Genomic DNA, 23,749 nt, shown 5'->3' on the forward strand with positions numbered 1-23,749 from the left:
AAAGTTTTGTATTTCTGAAATAACTCCGCGTGTGACGTCAGAGGTTCATTTCCGCTTATTCTCATTCAGTTCTTCCCATTGGTCCAGAAGCGACAAGCAGACCGGAAATCTTCCATAGCTCTCAGATCATAGGTTGATTCACATGAACCAGTGACGTCATTTAAAGTAGTGCGTTTTTATCAAAATATTTTTTATTATTTTTTCTGTACATTTTCAAGAAACTTTGCCGTACAATTTAATGCTCTAATTTTTACCCCGCGTAAGAAAACATTTTTTGTATCCAATTTCCCGTAGGGCTGAAGTTCCTCATTCAGCTTCATTGCATCTCTTGTCAACTTTGTCAAAATTCCATTTCAGTAGGCGTTTTTTAAAAGGCATTTTTTTTATGTGTTTGTTATTTTTTTTATATCAAAATTTATATTTCATGGAGATTTGTTTTATTCCTTTTCTTGGCAATGCGATACATGTGATTTTTTCTCATGATCTAAAACAAGAGTAAAACAGCATTCAGTCAAAACTGTTCTATCATATTTTTCATTCTTCTTTTTTATTTTTATTTAGTCTTAAAATAGTACAAACATAATATATGAATGTCCTTACATTAACTTATATCTAATAATTATTAAATCATATACTTATTATTAACATTTCTAAACAATATGGGCCTTACTTATAAATCGGGTATAAAGTTAAGCTTGAGAATAGTGGTAGAATAATGATGGTATAGCAAAAAGTATTACTTATTAATCTCGCATAGAGTTAAACTTGGTTTAAATCTGGGATAGCGACCATAGAAACTTATACCTGCACATTATGCGGTATAACGCTGGAATAAGTACGCGATCTGTCAAAATTCATAGTTTTCGGTAATCAAAATGGATAGTTTACCAGTTTTTTTTTCAATTTTAAACAATTTCGAAGTCCTGCGACCTTCTCAATGCGATTCAAGTGATTTTTAATTATTTGTTTAAATAATATCTGAAATGTTATATGTTTGTATGTGTTTTAATTAATTGTGATAAAAAAGAAACACTACCAAACTATAGAATTCATTTTTAACTTCTCCTCTTCTTCTTAATTTTGATTTCTTTTTCCAACGGTTTTCTCCATGTTCTCGCTTACACTGACTTACAAAATAGATTTAAAATAATCTTTCCTATATACTCGTACATACAAAATGATACCTCAATCCTCAAACCACTCTCATACACACGTTTGTCCAATAATAATGTAAAAAATAAATAAAATTAAGCGGGAATTTCATACTAATTATAAAACGAAATAATACAGACTAAAATGGATACAAAGTTGTTGGAACAGTAGGCTTCTTTCCCTCTCCGGCAACTACACGTGGATCGGACCATCTTCTAGGAATTTAGCAAACAACATGTGTTTGCACTTTTGCGACACTGCGACAATGACTAGTGACTACCTAAAATCTATGAAAGCTACCCCTCGGATATGTTTATCTGTTATGTTATTCATAGTGTTCAAATGCTCTATCTGTTAAGTTTTTAATTGTTTACTTTTTAGCACGAACACTTTACAAATTTACTATTATGCTCAATGTTTGTTTTTGTAAATTTATTGATAATTTTAAGTTGCCAGAATTTCACTCGTCCATGCACTTTGTAGCTGCAAGACGATTAGTAATCTAGCTTCAATAGGTAAATGTTATCAACTATCAAATATCCAAATTTAGTAAATGAGGTCTAGAATTCCAGCCGTCCATGCGCTCAGTAGCTGCAAGACTTGTTGTAATCTAACTTCTATTTTAATACATTTGTTTTTTTTTTTTTTAAATATCACTAAATCTCTAAACTTTATTGTCAAATAAATAAAAAATATGTAAATGGGGGCTAGATTTCTTATTGTCTATGCGCTCTGTAGCTGCAAGACGTGCTGTAATCTAGCTCCTGTATATCATAATTGGAGACGAGGAACAAGAATCCCAACCGTCCATGCGCTCTGTAGCTGCAAGACGTGGTGGGATATTTATTTATTATACAACGCCCTTGAGGTGATTTTCACAAAAACGGCGCTATATAAATTATCCAAATATATATATATATATATATATACTGATAGTAGTCTCGATTTGACTTAGACGTTTGTTTGTGTTGTTATAAAAGTTACTGCGCACGCGCACATATCAGTGTTGGCTGTTTAAAAAAATTAAGCATGAAATAAGGAAATCTATAAGGAATCTATAAGGAAATCTAATACGTAAGGCCCATATGTACACTTTAAAAAAAACCTTCTGTAAAGCTAACTCGAATAAGATTACTTTTTAAAAAATAACTTATCTACTAAATATGTGTTTTTTTAACTTGCATTTAAATGAAATAATATTTTTTGTTCTCTTATTTCTAATGGTATTTCCTTATAATATAACTGTACAGCTCGGTGCATCAACGAGTTGATGTTATCGTCTTCTTGCGAAATGGTAGCCTTCTTAACTGCGCATCACAATTCATAACCTTAACTTCTTTAACTATGCAGAAAGTATGCAGTACCATGGAATAAACTCTCTTAAAAATCGAAGAATAACGTTAGACCAGTTATTTTTATACAAATAAATAAATAATAAAATCGATTTCCCTAATTTATTTGAAATACTTCCATTCCGTGTGCCATCTAGACTGACAAGATAAAATCTTCCGTTTTACGCAGACAACAAAATATTTTAAACAATCTGTAGATTGTTTAAAATATTTTGGTATCGTAATACCTAGAATATGCGAGCAATATAACAATAGAATTACCGAGGCTGATATTTTTTATGCCAATGTATGTAAATTTAAGTTTAAAAAATCATGGAAATGTTGAGAAAAGCAGATGTTTAATTAATTTTATTATAACATACATATTTTTCATTTCTCATCTTTTACATTTGTTATATTTAACTTAATTTAAATTATTGTCTTAATTGTAAACAATTTTTTTGGTGTGTCCATGAGTGTCCTACACTAATATTTAAAAAATGACAATATTTATGTACATACTGTTTGTTTACTCAATAAAATAAATAATAAACTTTGATTAAAACAAAAAAAAATCTGGAAAGGTTAAGGGGGGTCCATTTGTTGCCATCAATAATTTTTTAGTAAAAACATTTTTTATTTGTGTGAACTGTTTTGCATTTATTTATAATATTCTTACAGTTGTTTCTCTTCATATGTCTGTAAAAGGCTATCAATTCATGTAGAATAAATAAAAAAACGCATTAAAACACATAAATTTATTAGTTTTACGTATTCAAAATTTTTTATAAAAATCTATTTTCCCATTTTCAGAACTTGCGTAAGTTCGGGCACGAGTTCAAGCTGGTACCGGAACCGAGCGAGGACAAGGTCACGGCCAAACCACCGCTGCAGCAGCTCCCCGACGGGCCGACACACGAGTCCGAGCCCAAGGGCCGCGAGCGTTCGCCGCAGGAGGCCAAGGACGCTGAGAAGGTGCGCGACTAACAAAGCCTTTTCATTATCGGCAATATGATTACTGCGATTGCCTCCTATCAACTAAATCCTGGCACCAATTTATATGGAATAACTGGAAGGTTATTAAACCTATTAAACCCATATTAATGGACATGGGTAACTCGAGATTATTTTTTCTCGCAGCTCGAGTACTTGAGCTGGAGTTTTGAACTAGACGTGGGTAAGACCCTGTCACCGAGAGGATACGTGTCACTTGATCTGCATCACCAAAGTGACCGTATCTTTTAAGTAGTTCAATTGAACGAATGTGTCTTTTGCTCATTCGGCTCATTTAGGTCATCATATCTCCGCATCTTTCGCATCATCGTATCATTTGTGTCTCCATATCTTTCGTGTCTTTCATGTCTCTTTCTTTCGTTCGCTTGAGCCAAATGCGTACGAGCGGTGAATCAAACAAATCACTCTAAACCTTTGGCTGGTTTGTCAGCATGATTTTCTTTATAGATTTGATAATACTGTTCTTTAGATATTATAATACCACAAACCAGTAGAAAATAGAAAGTTATATTTCATGCTAGGTTTTTTTTTTTTTTTTTACAAAAGTAAAAACAATTATGTAAGGCTGAGCCAAGCATTATCGACAAAATCAAGAAAGGAGCTCTGCGCTGGTTTGGACATGCAAAACGAATGGACAGCGAAAAAACGGCTAAGAATATTTACAATGCGAATGTTGATGGATGCAGAAATAGAGGAAGACCGAGAAAGACATGGCATGACCAAATCCAACAAATACTTAAAGATGGACTTGTCAAAAGTCTGAATAGTTGGCGCGTGTGCATGAGAAGGCGGCTTCCGTGGTGCAGTGGTTAAGACGCTTGACTCACACACGGAAGGTTCCGGGTTCGATTCCCGGTGAGAGCTTAAAAATTAAAAAATCTGATTTTTCTCAAGCCTGGGTGTTCTGTGATGTAATTCACCACTGTAATTGGGCCTCCTGGCCTGTTGTGGTGCAAAAAAATAAGAAAGAATGAAAGAAAGAATAGAAAGAGAAGATGTATGAATGTAGAGGAAGCGAGATCTGTATTCAAAGATAGAGTGTTGTGGCGTTCTATCCTCTCTGCCTACCCTTACGGAGAAACGGCGTGATGGTTTGTTTGTTTTGAATGGTAACGTGAGACGAGGACGACCAAGGACGACGTGGCATGATCAGATAAACCAAAATCTTAAGTCTGGTCATGTCAAAAGCAGACAGAATCGAAGGGCATGTATGACAAGATGTATGAATATGGAAGAAGATAGGAATATGTGCCAGGATAGACGTGTGTGGCGGTCCATTCTCTCTGCCTACCCCTACGGAAAAAGGGCGTGATGGTAGTAGTAGTAGTAGCAATACGTAGGTCTTGTATATTTTAAGAAATATATCTGGAGTAATATATTGGAATGTCATTATGGGATTTAAATGGTTAAAAATGTTATTAATTTCTGTTGTGATGTCTTTAAATGTATCTCTCCTCATCAGATTTCCCAGTCGGAGACCTGCAGCCCCCCTCCGGCCGTGCCTCCCGCGAGTTCGCCCCCCGGCGCCTCTCCCCCGGACGCGCCCTTGGACAAGGTGACGGCCGCCGTCAAGAAGTTCACCCTCAACCCCAACGCCAAGGAGTTCAATCCGGCGGCCAAGCCCTTCGTGCCCCGCAGCCCTAGCACCCCCAACCCCTCCAGGTGAGACACCCGCAAATAGCTAATCGGTAAATCTGCCTATGCTTAAACATCCACATTTCCTCAACACATGGGCAGAATGGTGAATGTTACACAGTGTCTAAAGTGGCCACGTAAACCAGCCAAAGACAGGTCATAAGCCCTGTAGATGCTATCGCCTCACTCTTATTTACTACTTGGAAATCCCACTAGCCACAAAGCTCTGTCTCGCCAGTCACAATTTTTACTTTTGAGCAGTGGTCAGCGCTTTTGCCTACCACGCAAGGGGTCTTAGGTTCTATTCCCGATACAGTTGACATAAAATATTTGTTTCGAAAGGTGTTTTTAAAAAATTTCATGGTCCCTGGACTGGCACCTGAAGCGTAAGACCGATCATCTTACCTTCATGTAACAAGAAAAATTGATCAATATACACTGCGATTGGTGTACAGAACCATAAATCGGCATAATTGTGTTTTGTTTTGCAGGCCGCACACGCCTGCCACGCCTGTGGGACAGATGGGCCCCCCGCAGTACATGGGCGGCGGACACCACCACGGAGGACACCACGCGCCGCCGCATGCCGCGCCGCCGTCCGGGCCCCCGCCGCCTCCTCCCAGCGCCTACGCTCCCCTCGTGCACCACCACCAGCCGCCGCAGCCGCCCTACCACCCTCCGCCTCCCGCCCACCAGCATCTCACCAGGATGCGCAAGGGTGAATAACTTTCTTTCTTTTTCCACATCATCAGACGCCTCCGGGAGACCTTAAAACCTCGTTTTTAAGTTCCTCAATTTTACGTTTTCCCATTTTTTACACTGAAATATTTTGGACCCATTTTTCTTCATAGATTCTCATACAAATATTCCCCCCACCTATTTTTCATCACACCAGTTTTACGTTTAAAATTTTTCGGAATTCATTTGATGTGTCAAAATAGCCAAAATGACGTCATTATAATGAAGCAGCGGTCCTCGCGCCACCGTGTTGTGCCATGCGAATGAAGAATAAAAACAGGTAAAAAGGGATCTTACTGTATTTAGTTTAGCCATTTTGATATTTAGATAGATCCTCATTTAATCTGTAAAAACTTCTGCATAATCGTCCCCCGCGAATAGTTGCCCCTTGCAGTTTTTGATGATGTTTGTGCCATGTGACTAATTGCATATTGCTTTATTTCAGTGCCGATGCAGGTGGCGCAGGCGACGGGTCAGCCCCTCCTGGCTCCCGGACCCATCCCGCAGTACGCCGTGCCCTACGCCTCCCCCCACCAAGCCCCCCCGCAGTACCCACACATGGTGGGCATTAACCACTATGTAAGTCCACTGTTCGACCGTTCTGTTATGATGGCAAAAATTGCAATATCATGTTTCACTGTTGAATTTTTCAGTTGGCAAAACACTAAAATGCACAAGAAAATAGCTGATAATTCAACACACTGTTTTAAATGTCCACATATATGTGGCCACCATTCACCAGTCATAAATGCCAGTTTGAAAATGGCAGCAGGGATTTTAGAAATCTAAACGCAAGTTAAAATATATGATGTGATATCTGTAGAGGTCGTGTCAGTAAGTGCGTGTTCTGTCGCAGACGTACTGGACGGCGCCAAACATGCGCATGTACCACGGGCACGAGGGCAGCGTGCAGCAGCTGCAGTACGTGGGCGCGCCTCCGCCGTCCACGCCCTCGCCGCAGCAGCAGCAGCCGCCGCAGGGCTACCACCCGCCGCCCTCGCCCGCCGTGGCGCCGCCCTCCGCGCCGCCCGGCCCGTCCGCGCCGCCCGGCGCCTACCCGCCGCCGCCGCAGCAGTTCCAGGCCGTGCTGTGCCTGCCGCCGCCGCCGCAGCAGCAGCACCACCTGCACTACCTGCCCCCGCAGCAGCAGCACCCGCAGCACCTGCCCGTGAGTACAGCCCGCCGTCCGCGCTAGTCAAGTCCCACCCCCCCTACTCTAGTCATGCATTTACACTAGTCTGGTCATACAGTTACATCAGTCAGGTCATACGGTTACCGTTTCACTTGACGGGTTATACAGTCGCATCAGTCAGGTCTTACAGTTACATCAGTCTGGTCATACAGTTACAACAGCTATGTCATACAGTGACACTAGCTAGGTCACACAGTAACACCAGTCAGGTCACACAGTAACACCAGTCAGGTCACACAGGAACACCAGTCAGGTCACACAGTGACACCAGTCAGGTCACACAGTGACACCAGTCAGGTCACACAGTAACACCAGTCAGGTCACACTGTAACACCGGTAAGGTCATACGGTTGCACTAGCTAGATCATAGTCACTAGTCAATACATGGTTATACAAATAAGATTTGACAGTTGCAATTTAAAGTACACAGTAGTACTTATTAGGCCATACGGTTGCTCGCAAACGGTTAAACTGAGTTTGCTGGGACATCACATTTCAAATTCTATTAGGTTACATTTGATTGAACAGTGCACTCTTTCAATTGTGGACAGAACGAGGCCATATTCCAGGACTTACATTAGTCGTACAGTAATAATACATATTCCAGGTTACACTAAACAGTAATATTGCATAGTTCAGGTCACATTAAACAGTAATAATACATAGGTTAGGTAACACTAAATAGTAATGTTACGCAGTTTGGGTCACACTAAACAGTAATATTACATAGGCCAGGTCACACTAAACATTATGCTTGTCTGTGGTAGGATGTTTGTAGTGGATATGTCGACAGAAGCATTTATTGACCTAAAGGAGCAAAGTGTTCATGTACATTTGTATCTTATAACTAATCTAACTACCTTTAACATGAGACTTGACTACCAAAACTAAATTATTTACAAAATGCTATCTAATTAACTAACATCCCACTGTTATAGTATAATATAATCACTCTGTAATTATTTCTTAATGTGCTTTATGCACCTTTTCCGCAAAATTATATCACTGCCTTTTTTCTGATAGAAATTTGAAAACAACTTTAGTCTAGGCATTCACAGAGTTTATGACCTATAATTGACTGGTGTTAGTGATTGTTTTACACACCGTGTAATATTCATTCTGCCTATGTTTGGGCATCCGTATTTCTTCAAATCATCCGTTAAACTTTTAACTCTAAAATAATATTTTTTGTTTACTATTGAAATGTATTTGATTGACAATAAAAAAAGAAAGTAAATTATAGAATTTATACACTTAAAATATACAAAAATACATGTATTTTTGGTGGTGGTTTTGCCTGATTTTGGCATTATCAAACCAATTGTTTGAGAAGAAATCGGTGCTTTCATATTACAGAGTGATTATATTGTGATGAGAATTGTCACAATATCAAAATTCTTTTATTTATTTATCGATTTTGTGTACAGTAAAATATGTGTACTAACAAAAAATGCTTAAAGAAATCTTTCCCACTCCATTACCATCGGTACAAGCGAAACTATTGTCTCCCCTGTTTTAGTAAAATACGTAATAAACAATTATTATTATAAGTCATTGTAATTTACAGACTCGTATTACACTGAAATGGCAAGAGTAACTTATGTTTGTATCTAATTTTATATGTGAAAATTTAAATATTTGTGTGGAATTTGGTAGGCTGTTGAAAATTATAAATAAATTTTGGAATTTTAGTACAGAAAATTAGAGGACGTAATATAACTTACGTCTGTAATTCTCTTACAAATCGTAAAAATGTCTTTTTCTGTTTCTACATAAACAGTTTATTCATTTTCTCCAGATTTTCTTTCATATTGATGTAAAAAATTTATTAAAGTTGCTCGGCCAGATAAATCTTAATAATCTAAATAAATAATCACTATGGCACCACTGTGGACGTTATTTCAATGGATTTCGTTTAAAAAATAAGGAGACACTTTCTGTAACTTTATGAATTAACGTCATTTTTTTTTTATAAAACAAATAAAATCATTTGAGAGCTTTTATTTTTAACTTAAACTTTTTAATTTTTTCAAAGTACATTAAAACTCCAATTATTCGGATTATTGAGTGCCAGACGTTATCTGGATATGCGTAAATCCTAATAATTGGATTACACATTCAAAAGATGTTCTGAAAGATCACTTTTTTATTGCTTTTGAAATAATTCAGAGAATTTGAATCACATTCAAAATTGACTTAAACACGTCTAGCAAAGTTAATTGCTTTGACGAAGAAACAACATAACATCTTTAATTTTTATTTCCCGATAACGTTCCGGATATTTGGCAATTCGGATGACTGTAATTCGGATAAACGGAGTTCTACTGTATTATTAATGTTGAATTGGAAAGTAAAGAAGACGGATAAAACATGACTGACCGTCTTAACGAAAGCTTAAATTTAAAAAACATAGCATAACATTAATTTCAGATATATCTAATAATACTGAGTGAAATTATGTAATTTTATAATCCTTCATTTCATTATTCCTTTCTGCATTTCAACTGATAATTGCGATGATAGACAATAGTTCGCGAGTGAGATGTGCCGATGGTAGGTGTCCCAATGTGTAATGTATAACATTTGTGTTCACCCAGTGGTCGGGCAACACGATACGCCTGCCAAACATGAACCACCAGTCGCGACTGCTCAAAGTGCAGCAGTATTCCGACTAAAGGCACGTCCAACACTTGATTACTCATCGCTTGCCTTTACTGTTACCTATAACCCATAACCCGTAACCTGTTACCTGTTACCTGTTACCCGATACCTCCGCAGCATGCCACCTACTTATATTATTATGCGCGGTGTTTCGAGGCGGGCTCGCCTATTTCAAACAATCATGGCCGTATTACGCAGTTCAGAAAATCACCCAGATTTTGCACCTATAATAATATCTGTTAATCATTATTTTTTCAAGTTACAAAAAAACATGCGTAACCCGAGGTTTATTGAAATTATCTTATGGTTAAATTCAAGTTGTTATTTTCCGATATTGTTAGATTTTGTTATTGTGAAAATGCCCGATAACTGATTCATTGCAGTTAAGAAAAACCCTAAAAAAATAAGATATCGTCGTTGCGCTGGCAAAATCTGTTAAGTGATTTTTAAAAAAAAGTATTTTTACTTCTCATTAAGATTAAACAATTTTTTTTCAACAAAATATACTTAAATATTTGGTCAAAATAAAATTACGTATTTTTCCATTTTGTCACCATTAAAAATGTATTTAAAAAAACATCCATCATTAAAAGATACATTGTTTAAAATATCTCCTTAAATGTCACTTAACAGATTTTGCCGGCGCAACGACGATATGGATAATTTATATAGTGCCATTTTTGTGAAAACCACCTCAAGGGCGTGGACGGTTAGGATTGTAGTTCCTCATTTCTAATTATGATAGAATTTAATAACAGATTAACAACTATGTAAAATTTAATGACAATTTTTTTTTAATAATTGAGGTTTAACATGTTTTTGATATCGTAAGAGAAATTATCAAACTTTGCACCATATATATTTTTTCCTGATTTTGAAGCTGGTGTAATATAATTTCATAACTCAAATTCAAACTTTGAAAAATATTTTTTTTTTACTAGAACTTAAATTATTTACAAAAAAAAAATATTAGGATTTTCTGTTTATATTGTGATGAGGAGTAACTTTAGTGAATATTTGCAATCTCACCTTGAAACACCATGCATATAGCATAGCCAATGGACACGAACATATCAACTTCTTAGGTGTTCACGGATAACTTATTATTTCTATTGTATTATTTATTGTTAATAATCTGTAACATTATTTTACACTTTGATCTATTATATTTGTATTTATTTTTCATCTACGGAAAAAAATTCCTATTTAAAAATTACGCTATTTATTCATTCTTTATTTCGCGCGACGTTCTTACGATCTTGTTTAAATACAGTCGAACTTGGTTGCAACGATCACGGAAATAGCGAGATCTCGGATATAATGAGGAAACATAGTTGAAATTTTAGTTTGTGGTTTTCTTCACTTTTATAACGGGCTTCTTCTCCGACTTACCGAACAAAAATACTGTCAACAGTCGAGCAAAAACTCTTCAATTGATTAAAAACATCATTTTTGAAATGAGAATCCATGTAAAAAAATCTTTTACCCACGCTGCTGGGCTCGGTTTACGTTTATGACACTATGTAAGTGTCCAAGTACCTAATTGGTGCTTTCGCTAAAAACATTGACAAAGTATCACGCATATGGTTGAAATTGCGTGTAAAAAATCCAAGTTTAGTGAACTCAGGACCTCATACAATTTACAACTTCTTTTGTAGTTTATGAATGACATTCTTGTTTCGGGGTTTTTTTTACAATGTTTTTTTTTGTGCTCCATAGAGCTTCATTATGAACATTACGAGTGAGTGATGTCAGATAAGTTAAAACCTAACCCTTGAAGTTATTGTCAACATGACTACAAACAAGCGGTGTTTCAATTTGCGTAAAAGAGGCAATTATTTGTAATATTTTACGTATTGAATGTGGCGCGAAATAAGTTGAAGTGTGTAAAAAGTTTTCTCTATCCTTCTCACATTGTCAACATTGTGAAAAAATACTAATGTTTTTATTTATCTGAATTTGAAATTCATCACCATCATTATTTCCTTTCCGCACTTAATGGTGCATAGGGCACTGCATTGGTAAACCAATCGCAGCGTATCTTGATCATTTTTTGTTACATGAAGGAAAGATGATCAGTCTTACGCTTCAGGTACCAGTCCAGGGACTATGAAATATTCTAGTGTGAAAACACCCTTTTAAATGAATATTTCAAATCAACCGTGTCGGGAATCGAACCCGAGACCTCTTGCATGGTAGGCAAACGCGCTGACCATTACACCACGAGGCCGACAAAAATTTAAATTGAATTGAAATTTAGAAAGTGGTATGTTTGTAAGCATTTATTATAATGCTTAACAGTGGGGATTGGATTTAAAATATCTTTCTCCGATATAACAAGCAAATTCAGGCAGTCCCGTCTTCCTCGTAATAACCAAGTTTGACTGTATTTTACAATTTATTTTTCCGTGTTATTGTAGATAAATGAAATCATTTTCTAATGCCAAACTACCTTTTCAATACAAATAAGTCGCACTGACAATATTGAATTTAAGATATTTATTTTATGGCTTTCTGCTAAGTGCCATCCTTTCCAACAGAACGTGTTCAAATTTGACGCTTCCATTAACAGTATGGCTTTCCATTATCTAACAAAGGTTGAATTATTCTCATTTATGTTGAGACCAATCGCTGACGCTGCTTATCAAAACAACTAACTGAACATCAAAGGGGGGAGAGGAAATCACCCATTCAATATATATTATGTATTTTCCACACGACTTATGTATCTCTAGTTTTATATTATTAATATTGTTTATGTATTTAAATTTTAACCATTAATGGGGCAGTTCATAGATATTACATGTCCAACAATATTTCATTTTAGTTTGCAGATGTAGTTTGTACAAAACCATATTGTGAGAACAAAAATACTCTGGACATACAATATCTAGTCCATAATCCCACAAAATGCATGTTTTTTTACACTTTCTAATTATTAAAATTTTATTTTAGTTTGTTGAATTTTGTTTTTTTTTAAATTATTTTTTTTATAAAGAGCAATAAAAATGAATAATTATTATTGATAATTGAATTATTTGACATATTTTCATAATTCAAGGGTACCAACATTCTAGAAAAATCCTGTTACGAAAAAATATACTGAACACATTTTGTACATTTAGAATGTAACTTTTCAACTGACATTTTAAAAGTTAATTTGTAATGATTTATTCAGCCTTTTATAACGAGTTAAATATTGTTGGTAACTTTAATCATATGATATAATAATATTAAATTTAACCTGTAAATATTACTTTTTAATATATTTTCTTGAAGTCAAAATAAAATAAAATTTTATCAATGATTTTTACATAAAATTTAATTTTGTTTTTAAAAAAAAAAATAATATTGTCAATAGCATGGTTTGAAAGCTGCATTTATATAGTTTGAAAAATGAATTTGCCACAATCAAAACACACATGGAAGATGCCCTTTGCATTATGAATCAAACGCACTAAAAATAATTTTTCATGAGTTTAAATATTGAGTATGTTTCTTGCATGTGTTTTAGAAAAATAACATTTGAAATTAACAATTTGACATTTCGCATGCTTTCAAATATTTTTTAAACTAATACATTTGCAATTATAATTGTTACTAACGTGGTACTAACAGTTGAGCTAGGAAGGCAATGTTTGTTTGTGAATATTGCTGAATTTTTAGTTTTGGTAGTCAAATCAATCACTTGTAGATTTAGCTACTTACCAAAATGATTACTTAAAATAATAACTCTTATTTATTTATTTGTATACTTAATATACCTAATTTGGTTATATTTACATACAAATTTGTTTTTAGTATAGCGAATATTTTACTGATTAAAAATGTTCAATAGTTCTATGCCAAAATTTCACTTCCGCAAAAACATGATCGTAATATATTGATCCTTTAAATTTTACTAAAACAATGTTATTGATCGTTTTAGCGGGTGAATACTCTGTTTAAAATTTGCAACTTTTATAGTTATTTAGAGGTTTTGCAGCAGGGTAGGATTTTATAACTAAAATAATATATTATTGAATAAACAAAGTTCTCGTATGTTCTAAAAAAAGTGTATTTTAAATACAGTTTTAGTCCAAAAACGTTGTGAAAACAATTTAACGCCATGTTTAAATTAATTTCTTAATCAAAATAGTGCGATAACACTATAATATGTAAATAAAATCCATCATCATTTCATTAATTTTTTTCCCTTTCCGCACCTAATGGTGCATAGGGCACTGCATTGGTACTCCAATCGCAGCGTATCTTGGATCATTTTTGTTACATGAAGGTAAGATGATTAGTCTTACGCTTCAGGTACCAATACAGGGACACATCTTTTTAAATAAACATTTCATATCAACCATGTCGGGAATCGAACCCGAGACCTCTTGCATGGCAGGCTAACGCGCCGACCATTACACCACGAGGCCGTAAATAAAATAGTGAATTGTAATTTTTTAAAACAATTAATGTGGGTTTTCACCAATTAACATTAATGTTGACCCATGTCAATTGTTTGACTCGGAAAATTACAAATTTAGCGCTTCAAATATTGATTAAAAGTTAAACTGAATTTTCGTTTCGAGTCATATATGTCAATGCATTTTGGTTACTACGAGTCGACAAGAAAATATTTAGCTTTCAGCCAAGAGCTTGATAATTTCGCTTAAAATATAATCAAAAATATTTTTTTAACTCGCTTTCGTTTTCGCTTAAGTATAAAATTGTAAATACATACAACCTAGTTTGAAATGAGCATCTTTACAACTGTTTTTATTCATTTTTACTATAGAAATTATTATGGTATTGTAGAAATTGTGAAATTATTGTACTCACTAAGCTCCCGGAAAAATTGTGTTACTTTATTATTGATTTATTAACTGTATTTTTTACAATTTGACCACAAAGTTAAAACAACATTGCAACAATAAATTATTGTGTATTTTTTTATAATGAAGAATTATCACTAGTTTTTGCAGAGTACTCTTCCGACAGATGGTTAGAATGCTATTCATAATTTGAAGATAAAATTATAATATTATTGTTGTAACTGGGAAAATTGGTCTATTTTCCCAAATATTCACTACTCGGTATGCTGAGCACCGCATATGCAGAGTTTATATTTTAGCTTTCATGGTACAATTTTTTGTATACGCAAGACAGATACGATTTATTTCAAACGTATTCACTATTTTTCCTAACACTTTGGACAACGATAATTTATTAATAATTAATAATTGAAGAATTTTGAATCAAATCAAAGGGTCTGAGGTTCAACCCCACTCTACCGCAACTTGATTCCCATTTTCTAATAGTGAGTCATTTACGACTCATTTAAAATGTCGCTTAAAATTGAAGTATTTGGGTTAGTCATATTGAATGCAAATATTTCCTTTAAAAATATTTTTCTAGGGTTTTTTTTAGATAAAGAGTTGTTTTATTTTTTGTCTTATGTCAAGGCATATTGACTGCAATCGGTATGTTCCTCCTGACTGTTCTAACATTTGTGTGAGGATTCACTGCCGATGCGCCGATACTTGTATGTTGCGTCTTCTCCGAGCGTTGTTCAATAATGTCTCTTGTTTTTGCAGGTTCTGCTGCCACCGCAGGGGGCGGGCCAGGCCCCCGGGCCGCAGCACTCGGCGCAGCACCCCTAGGCTATATCGTGTCCCGCGCGCCGATAAATATTACTCTCAAACCCCTCGCAAACCAAAAATCCCCGCCGTGGGCGAAACGCCACGTCGGTAGTTAAGATCAAACTAGGACACTGACCTTACAGCGGCGTAACGCACTTGTAAATATCACCCGCCGCTCGTTCTCTGCGCTCCCGGTAACTGAAAACTAAAAAATAATGATCTTGTATATTTTGAAGATTGTAGGACAATCGACTGGCGGTATTTAATTCAGTTGTATGAACAAAAGTAATTTTTTTAAAGTGGAGAAGTAGCTGTTTTGTCATGTATGTTATGTAGAAGACACTTCAAGACAGAAGTATGGTAGATTAGGAATCCTGTCCTTGTCTGCAAGCATTTGGACGTGCTCAAAATATTGTTAAAGTGAGGTTTATTTCAGTCATTTGAATTGCTAAACATCACTGTTTTACTAGTAGCGTTCAAATAGGACAATTAATGGTGAAAAAAAAACCTTTTTCCATCGAAATATCGAGTCTCAAGTTTACCCATTTGCAATTTTATCGTATTGTATAACTCTTAAAATATTCCGACATTGATTAATATCCATTTTGGTGGTTTTTTGATGCAGTTAAACAATTATATATATTTAATTCAATGCTGTATCGATCCAGGAAGCCGCGGTATTCTGTACGATCGTGGTCTCTGGCAGATTCCGGAACAGAAGTCCGGGATTCGATTCCAGTTCTACCACAAATAGATTTTCTATCATGAGTTAGTTAGAAAAGTTCGAAAATTTGTACAATTTCATCCATCGGCTTTCTGAATTGTGCAATATTTGTATCGTGTAATTTATATTGTACTCATTTTTCATACATTTTGTTGTGTAATTTTGTAAAGTATTTACAATCGCAACGAACGTAAGGAATATCAGTTGAATATGTTAACTGAGGTATAATTTTTACCTCGTCGTAACATTTTGAAATTCGCCGAAAGTTGAGAATTTGCGGGACTCGGTGATGTGTTGAATTAGTCAAAATGCCACTTGCGAAACTGTAAAAGAAACCCCTACTAAACTTATGTTTTCATTTAAAAGTTCTTCAACCAAGTGCCATTATATATTATGTAAGATGAATAGTTATTGTTTTTCTTTGTTGTTTTTATTTAATGTTTAAATATCAGGGCGGCAGAATGAGAAATGACGCTCGGGTGGGGATTTGATATTTACAAGTATCGACGCGCCTAAGGCCAGTTGTCTCGTATTATCGTAGCGAATATGGGCGTCGCTGTCGCCAGACACGCGGACACGTAGCCGCTCCGCTCTGCTGTCGACGCAGCAGTCGCGTCCGGAAACGCCAAAACGCGGAGTATTTATACATAAAATTAGATATTTTTAGATACCATATATCGATGTTTGAAGATGAACGCCTGTGTTATATTATACTATGTACATAATAATATATATATTATTATTTTGTTGAATGTTTTTTCAAAAGAGAAAAGAATGTATTTATTAAAATTAATATTTGAAGCGCTAACTTTGTGATTTTTCATGTTGAATAATTTCACGGCGTATATATTTTGCTCTAAAATCAGACGAATAGAATTAATGCGCTGACCAGTTTCGGATAAATTTAATTACATGCTATTTCATTTGAGATCTATGAATTTGTTACTTTTAAATACCCAAACTATGGTTTCCTAAGAGAGCCGTGCCGTCATTAAGCAGCTTTATTGTAGCGGTGGATGACGTCATTTAAACGTCCATACAAATCAGATAGCGCGATTTTCCTAGAGAGCGTTGATTGCGAGCAGAACGTCAAAACAACGGTGTTGTCATTTGCAGGATGGCCGTCACAATGGTATGAACAGTTTGGGAATGTTTTTGTGTTTGAAAATGAGTGCTAACATAATTTAGACTATCAAAAATGACAAAGTTTTGATTGAGTTTGTAAGAAAATCAAGAAAAATTTGCACTAAACCTTGAAATGTAAACTCTTTAGCATGACTTTTGAACATCTTTTTTTTTTTTAAAAAGAAATATTTGCGTTCTCATAATTTACGCAAATATTTAATTTTGAGGGCCATTTTTAACTAGTTGTAAATAACTCACTATTAGAAAATGGGAACCAAGTTGGGGTAGAGTGGGATTCGAAATCTCACTCTCCGCCTTAATGACGCCTCATCTTCCATATATACCTACTCATAATGCTTAGTATGTCTCTTTCTGCCGCAGTACGTTCTAATTTTAAAAAATGCGCATTCCGGTGCTATTCCGGTGGTCAATACACATATGAAAATGAGGGATTCAAAGGCTGAAAAATGGAACGTACATAGGCAATTGCTTCAATCAACTATATTTGACGTCAAAAGTTATAATATTTGAAATATAATCGCTAAAACACTAAGAAACCATTTACTAATGCTCACAGCGCGAGCAAACGGCCCGCCCTTGGCGGAGCTCCGAGAGCAACTGAGCGTTTCGTGTCAGTGGTACAGGCTGGCCTGTGTCACGCGTAAATTTGTCTTCCTTACTTGTCGCTGCGACAATGCGACACTTTTGATTGTATAGGTGATTTTACAATCGAGGCTTTTACTGTGCCCGATAAATATTTATTGTTTAATAATAAAATATTTCAATCGATACGTAAATATATAACTAAGGAATACGGAAAATTGCCGCCGCTTAGGAAATCATAGCTTTACAAAAACTTTGTAATGGAGTAACCCATGTAATATATTTTTGTGTTCCTTTATGCTACATATTTATAGTATTTTAATATGCAGTATAAAGAAATAAACACACTGTTTGTTTGTCAAGGCCTCATTTGTTTTAAGGTAATTTCACGCCTCAGAACCGGTGGGTGTGTTAATTTTAATTTAGTGATTTTACGCAAAATAAATACAATATTATATTATTTAACGTATTTATTATCTAATAATGTTTTTATTACGTTAGTTGTCGAATCTTGCTATGAATCAGCGATGGAATCGCCAGAGTTAAATATGTTTAGTCCGTATGGTTATTTTATATTTCATTCCTCGTCAGAACCTTCATCATCGAACAAACAGTTTGCCATAGAATCTTTTTGTATTTCATCATCACATCCTTAACCGCACCCGACGGTGCATTGGGGCGCCGCGCAGATACGCGGTGATCGCTCGGATCCAATCCAAGGACGAAAAAATACAGCGTGAATCATATTTAAAAAAAAATTCATCACTCACTTTTTCCCTTTTCTTGGTGCATAGGGCTTTGCGCTGGTAAGCCAAATGCAGCATAGTTCGATCATCTGTTACACGAACAATGAAATATTGCTGCGAAACCTTAAAATTCGAATCGAAACCCAGGACCTACGGAATGGTAGGCGAGTGCATCTACCGCTACACAACGAGGCGGACTCATCTCCACTCGATTTCCTCATTCAGGACTTCGAGTCGAAGACGCTCAGCCAAGGTTCTGGGTCCATTTCTCACACAGAACCGTAGACCCTACCACAGAATTGAATATAGTATTTGACTAATTTTAAAAATCTGAATAGCGTATTGTAATTAATTAATACTTAATCCAAATTAAGCAATAAATGATAATATATAATAAATCACGTTTTGAGTTTGTCCAAATTTTTGTAGACAAGGACTGGATTCAACCCCCCAGGGAGCTGTTAATATTAACAGATTACAACAGATATTTTAGAGAATGTAATATAGAAGTCTAGCATCTACAGGGCTTACGACCTGTCATTGGCCGGTTTAAGTGGCCACGTTAACGTTCACCATTCTGCCTATATTTAAACATCTATGTTCCTTAAATTTTTCCATTTGTTAACATTTGTAAAGTTACAGACCTGAAACCTTTACTGTTGCCGGTGAGATTCATACGATTGAATTATTTTTCTGCCTTAACCCATCATCAGGTGTAAATATAAACTTTATATTTTTTAATTTATTTATTTAATCCGAAATATGATACAAATACATAGTTTACAAAAAAAATTGTTTGTACATTAGGTACATTCAATATAATTTCCTTTTTATTTATGGGTGTAGCCATTCCACTGGCCCCGCAGGCACGTTCCGGAGTGTCAGTGTATTATTGATTTCATATATAAAACTACATAATTTACACATCAATTGTTGTATAAAAATTCAAAAGAAATAAAAAAAAAGATTTTAAAACATACCTACATATATAAAATGAGACTTTCAACAAATTAAAATTATATTCTGATATACGAAACATATTCCTCAGTCCTTTTAGTAATCCATTCATGGACTAGAGTTTGAAAACATTGTTTTTCATTTTTCTTACTGATCTATCCATACTTAAAAAGTTGTACAGCTTAGGGGCCATTTATATGTTTATATTTACACCTGATGGTCGGTAATTCAGAATACCTGAAGCTAGTTGCGTTATAATATATTAAACTCTTACGTGGTAAAATTACAAAGCGTTTCATTTGAAATGAATGCTCAAAACATTTTTAAAATGAGTCATTTCAAGGTTTTAAAAAATCTACAAAATAAGATCACTGAGCCATATCAAAATAAATATTCAAGAGTTGCAAAATCCGCTCTGACTCTTATATTTATTGTAAAACAATAGTTTTTTTTCCCGATTTGTTTATTAACAGAAAAAGGTTCCAAAGCAGGTTTCGTAACTCTAACTCAAAATTTTTAAACATACGTACTCAGTAATTCGTAAATAATATAACGTTGATCTGAAATCACGAGTTCATAAACAAAAATCAGTAATTTTTTTTTTTCAAATTGTTTGATACGAGAAGGCAAATGATTAGTCTTCTGCTACACATCCAGTCCAGAGACTGTAAATATGACAGTAAGAATCAACCTTGCCGAGAATTTAACCCAGGACCTCATCCATGATAGACAAACTTGCCACAGTACATTTTTTTAATGTTTTTAAACAACACTCATTTTACTCATCTTGTCTTATTACTTGATTAAGAAATTCACGGGGAATTTGATTTTTAAAATGTTTCCTGAAAATAAGATCATTTAATTGTATGGCAAAGTTTCTCAAAAATGTATGAAAAAATTAATAAAAATGAGCTACTTTGAAAGCTCACAGGTTCAGGTGAACACGTGCTTAGAATAGCCAATGTGATAGATTTCTGGCTTCCGAGTAGCCATGTTTAGCGAGCTTTGAAGGTTCTCTATTTAAATGTGGGGAAAATCCACTGACTTGAACTTGTGACGTCACGGGCGGTGTATTTTCAAAATTACGAAACCTAAAAAAAATATGATGAAAAAACGATGATAATACTATGCATAGAATTAATTTTTTTGGCTCAGATATGACTTCTTAGCTGGTCAGTTTGCAAATTAGTGGACTCTGGCATCGGCCTCATTTCATATCGCGGTAAAATATTTTAAGACTTGTTTAATTAAAAAAAGTTTTACTTATAAAACTGTTTCTTTTTTGTATATACATAAATTTAAAAACTTTTTTTTCTATTGACATTCTTTTCACTTAATGGATTTTTGTTACCAAACAAAAGAATCACCAAATTCACCGCGAATTATATAACTTACGAGAAAGAAAATGACTAATTAAAAAAAAGCTATTTCTCATTCATGAATTAGATTTTTTCTCTTTTTAAAAAAGAAAAATTAAATTATGACAAAAAAAAAAGATTTTTGTTTTCTGTTTTGAAATATTTCTGTATACAAATCAACAAATACCACCTTTTTTGAAGAATAGCTCTGCCCAAAGATAAACTATATTAGTAATTTTGTTTAAAATTAGTTTAAGCCGTAAAGAATTTTGCGCGTTAAGTACGCAAAGCAAAATACCTTAGTAAATTTTTTTTCCAACTTTCAAGATTTTATATTATTTTCTAAATTTCTCCGTATGACGAAGGTAGAATATGTTTAGAAATTATTTCAAAGAACGTTCTGCCCTTCTCTCGCTGAAAATTCCGGCAGCCGTTTCCATTTAAAGTAAAATGTATTTTAAGTAGATTTTATAAAATTAATTTTTACGTTTGCGGGTATAAAAAAATAAGTCATTCCGAATTGACTTGTTTAGTAAGTTTCGTGAGCAGACCTAATGACTATATTATTCATTTTTAAGGTCTGTTTGAAATCTAGAAACTAATTTTTTTAATTCGCCGAAAATTAACCTTAAGGTACTATACAAAATTTCGTTCACACATAGTTAGAATTTTTCAATGAAAACTGTTGTCGAGTTTGCCATTTGAAGACAGTGCATTCAAAATGAACTTGGCAAATTTAATTTAACATAATTTTATACCCTAATTAATTAGCAGGTTTTTAAATAATTATTAACGGGGCCCGAATTCATCTTGCGCGAGAACTCTTATGTTTGAGATTTGCAAACATCAATCTACGTATGTACACACCTGCACCGTGGAACTATGAAATCAAAAATGATAATTCGCTGGCAATCAAAAAATATGAATGCACAGTGCATTTTGTGTGGCCTCCCTTTATTTATCTTGCGCAGACTCGTGTGTATGATGTACTCGGGTGATGGATTCGCACCGTCAACCTCTCTTTATTTGAGCCTCGGCGACATGATGGCCGGTCCCGTTGAGTCCGTATTGAAATATTGCGTCACATCCGTTCGAGGAATACTCGGGAAACAAACCTTTACACTGTACTAAAGTTGAATTAGTATGTGCAAAGTAGAGTATGCAGCTGACATCATCCATAATGAAGACTTGTTATTCCTACGATTACCGTAGAAGTCGGCTCGACGAGGTGCTGTTTGTTTCCACATTGTTCCAGAGCGGTTGTGCCCCGCCGATAGTATACTTCAATGACCCTATTTTTGGTTTGCGAGCGCCGGTTTAGACCCTCGGTTCCGCCGAACATTTCCCAATTTATATGTAGATATTTATTATTCATGTAAATGAGTACTGTTGTTTGAATTTTTATTCTTTATGATTGTTTGTCTCGTCACATTGTTTTTTAATTTAAATCAATTTTGTTTGTAATGTATAGATATTTTATTTGAAAAGGCTCGCCTTACTGAAACGGAGCCAAATGTAAGAGGGGCACTTTCTCCACATTCGCTTCCTGTTTGAGATTATTTCAACTTTATAAAACAAAATAATTTGCAATCGGTTTGTACCCCCGCTTACATTTGGCTCGAGTATAGCAGTATTAAAAGGATAAATATTTAGATGTGTTTTAGCATTGTACAGGTGTTTATACGATAATTTGGCTAAATCTGGTAACACTTTGTCTAGTATTTTGATAGTCGTAAATATGCACTTTGGTTTCTTTCCCACTATGAATTATAATATTTCGCCTCCAGTGTAAATATGTCCGCATATACTTTAGATTCGCCTTAAGAAATTCTAAATGCGTGTTTGTACAGTTAATGGAAATACTTTCCTCTTACGTAAAACAATCATTCTGGTATTATTTTGTATATACCATTAGCATTTAATCAATTAATTTTTCTCCAAACTTTCACGATACAAAATTGAACATCGGATAATTTACACGTAATGATATTAAATTAACATTAGAAGATGCAATATTTGAATGTTGTAAAATTTAATTTACTCTTTTTTTTTTTTATAAAATGTCAATAGGCGTTAAATTGTTGCAAAACCCCTTTTCCGAAATCTCAAGGACTGGTTGATAATTTTTCAATATAAATTGTTTTGACAATGTTAGGTTTAACGTTAAATATTTGATTTAATCAGTAAAATCCGGACAAATAAGATTTTCAAATTGTTAAGTGTAAAATAAGTACGCTCGGGCTCGTTTTCAATTGGGATTATTTATTTGGAGCGGCAATTTGTATAAAATATGTAATTTAGTGAAGCTAATATCTGAAGTACGTTTGTGTAATTCAAACTGATGAATTTGAAGCGGTCCCCCATGATCTTGTTTGAAAACGAATCCTTATTCCGGAACTGTGTTTAAGAAGTATATGGCGGAATGTTGATTTTTACGATGAATGATTTTGTACACTGCCAGAATATAGAACAGCGAGCGCTGACAGACTTGCGCTTGAGAATGTTGCTCAAATGTGTCAGCGATGACTGACTTCGGTTGCAGCGCCAAATTATCACGCTTGGACTATCGTAGGCTTTACATTATGCTATTTAGTAACAACTGGGAACTGACCGTCCCCGGCGGCGGAGGTAGACACTGTGTTACCACTCTACAATTTCTCCCAAAATATTCAACTAGGATAAAAACTATTTATGTTTTATGCGCTGTACAATAGATTTTTGGTTTGATTTGCATCTGTAGTATGTAAATTGTCACATTTGTACATATCATTACCCGCGTTCGTTGTTAACATTTACGGAATACTTCACAAAGCTTATTTTGCATCGAAAAATTATTTTTCTAAGATTACGGATAGTGTAAAATTGTTCATAGCTATTCATATTTCGGTT

General features: G+C 34.7%; 1 protein-coding gene across 1 annotated transcript in view; it reads left to right on the forward strand.

The window, feature by feature from the left end:
• The window catches only part of LOC148281865 (uncharacterized), a 30,037-nt gene extending 14,477 nt beyond the window's left edge, over window positions 1-15,560 (forward strand). The window contains 6 exon segments of the mRNA XM_088226013.1: window positions 3,297-3,458; window positions 4,960-5,159; window positions 5,624-5,850; window positions 6,316-6,449; window positions 6,727-7,038; window positions 15,303-15,560. Of these exon segments, the coding sequence (XP_088082139.1) occupies window positions 3,297-3,458; window positions 4,960-5,159; window positions 5,624-5,850; window positions 6,316-6,449; window positions 6,727-7,038; window positions 15,303-15,368 (1,101 nt within the window). The 3' untranslated portion in view covers window positions 15,369-15,560.
• Window positions 15,561-23,749: the final 8,189 nt, after the last annotated feature.

The sequence above is a fragment of the Micrasema longulum genome, unplaced genomic scaffold (assembly GCF_059751315.1).
Source record: "Micrasema longulum isolate JH-2025_06_02 unplaced genomic scaffold, ASM5975131v1 h1tg000403l, whole genome shotgun sequence".
Lineage (NCBI taxonomy): Eukaryota > Metazoa > Arthropoda > Insecta > Trichoptera > Brachycentridae > Micrasema > Micrasema longulum.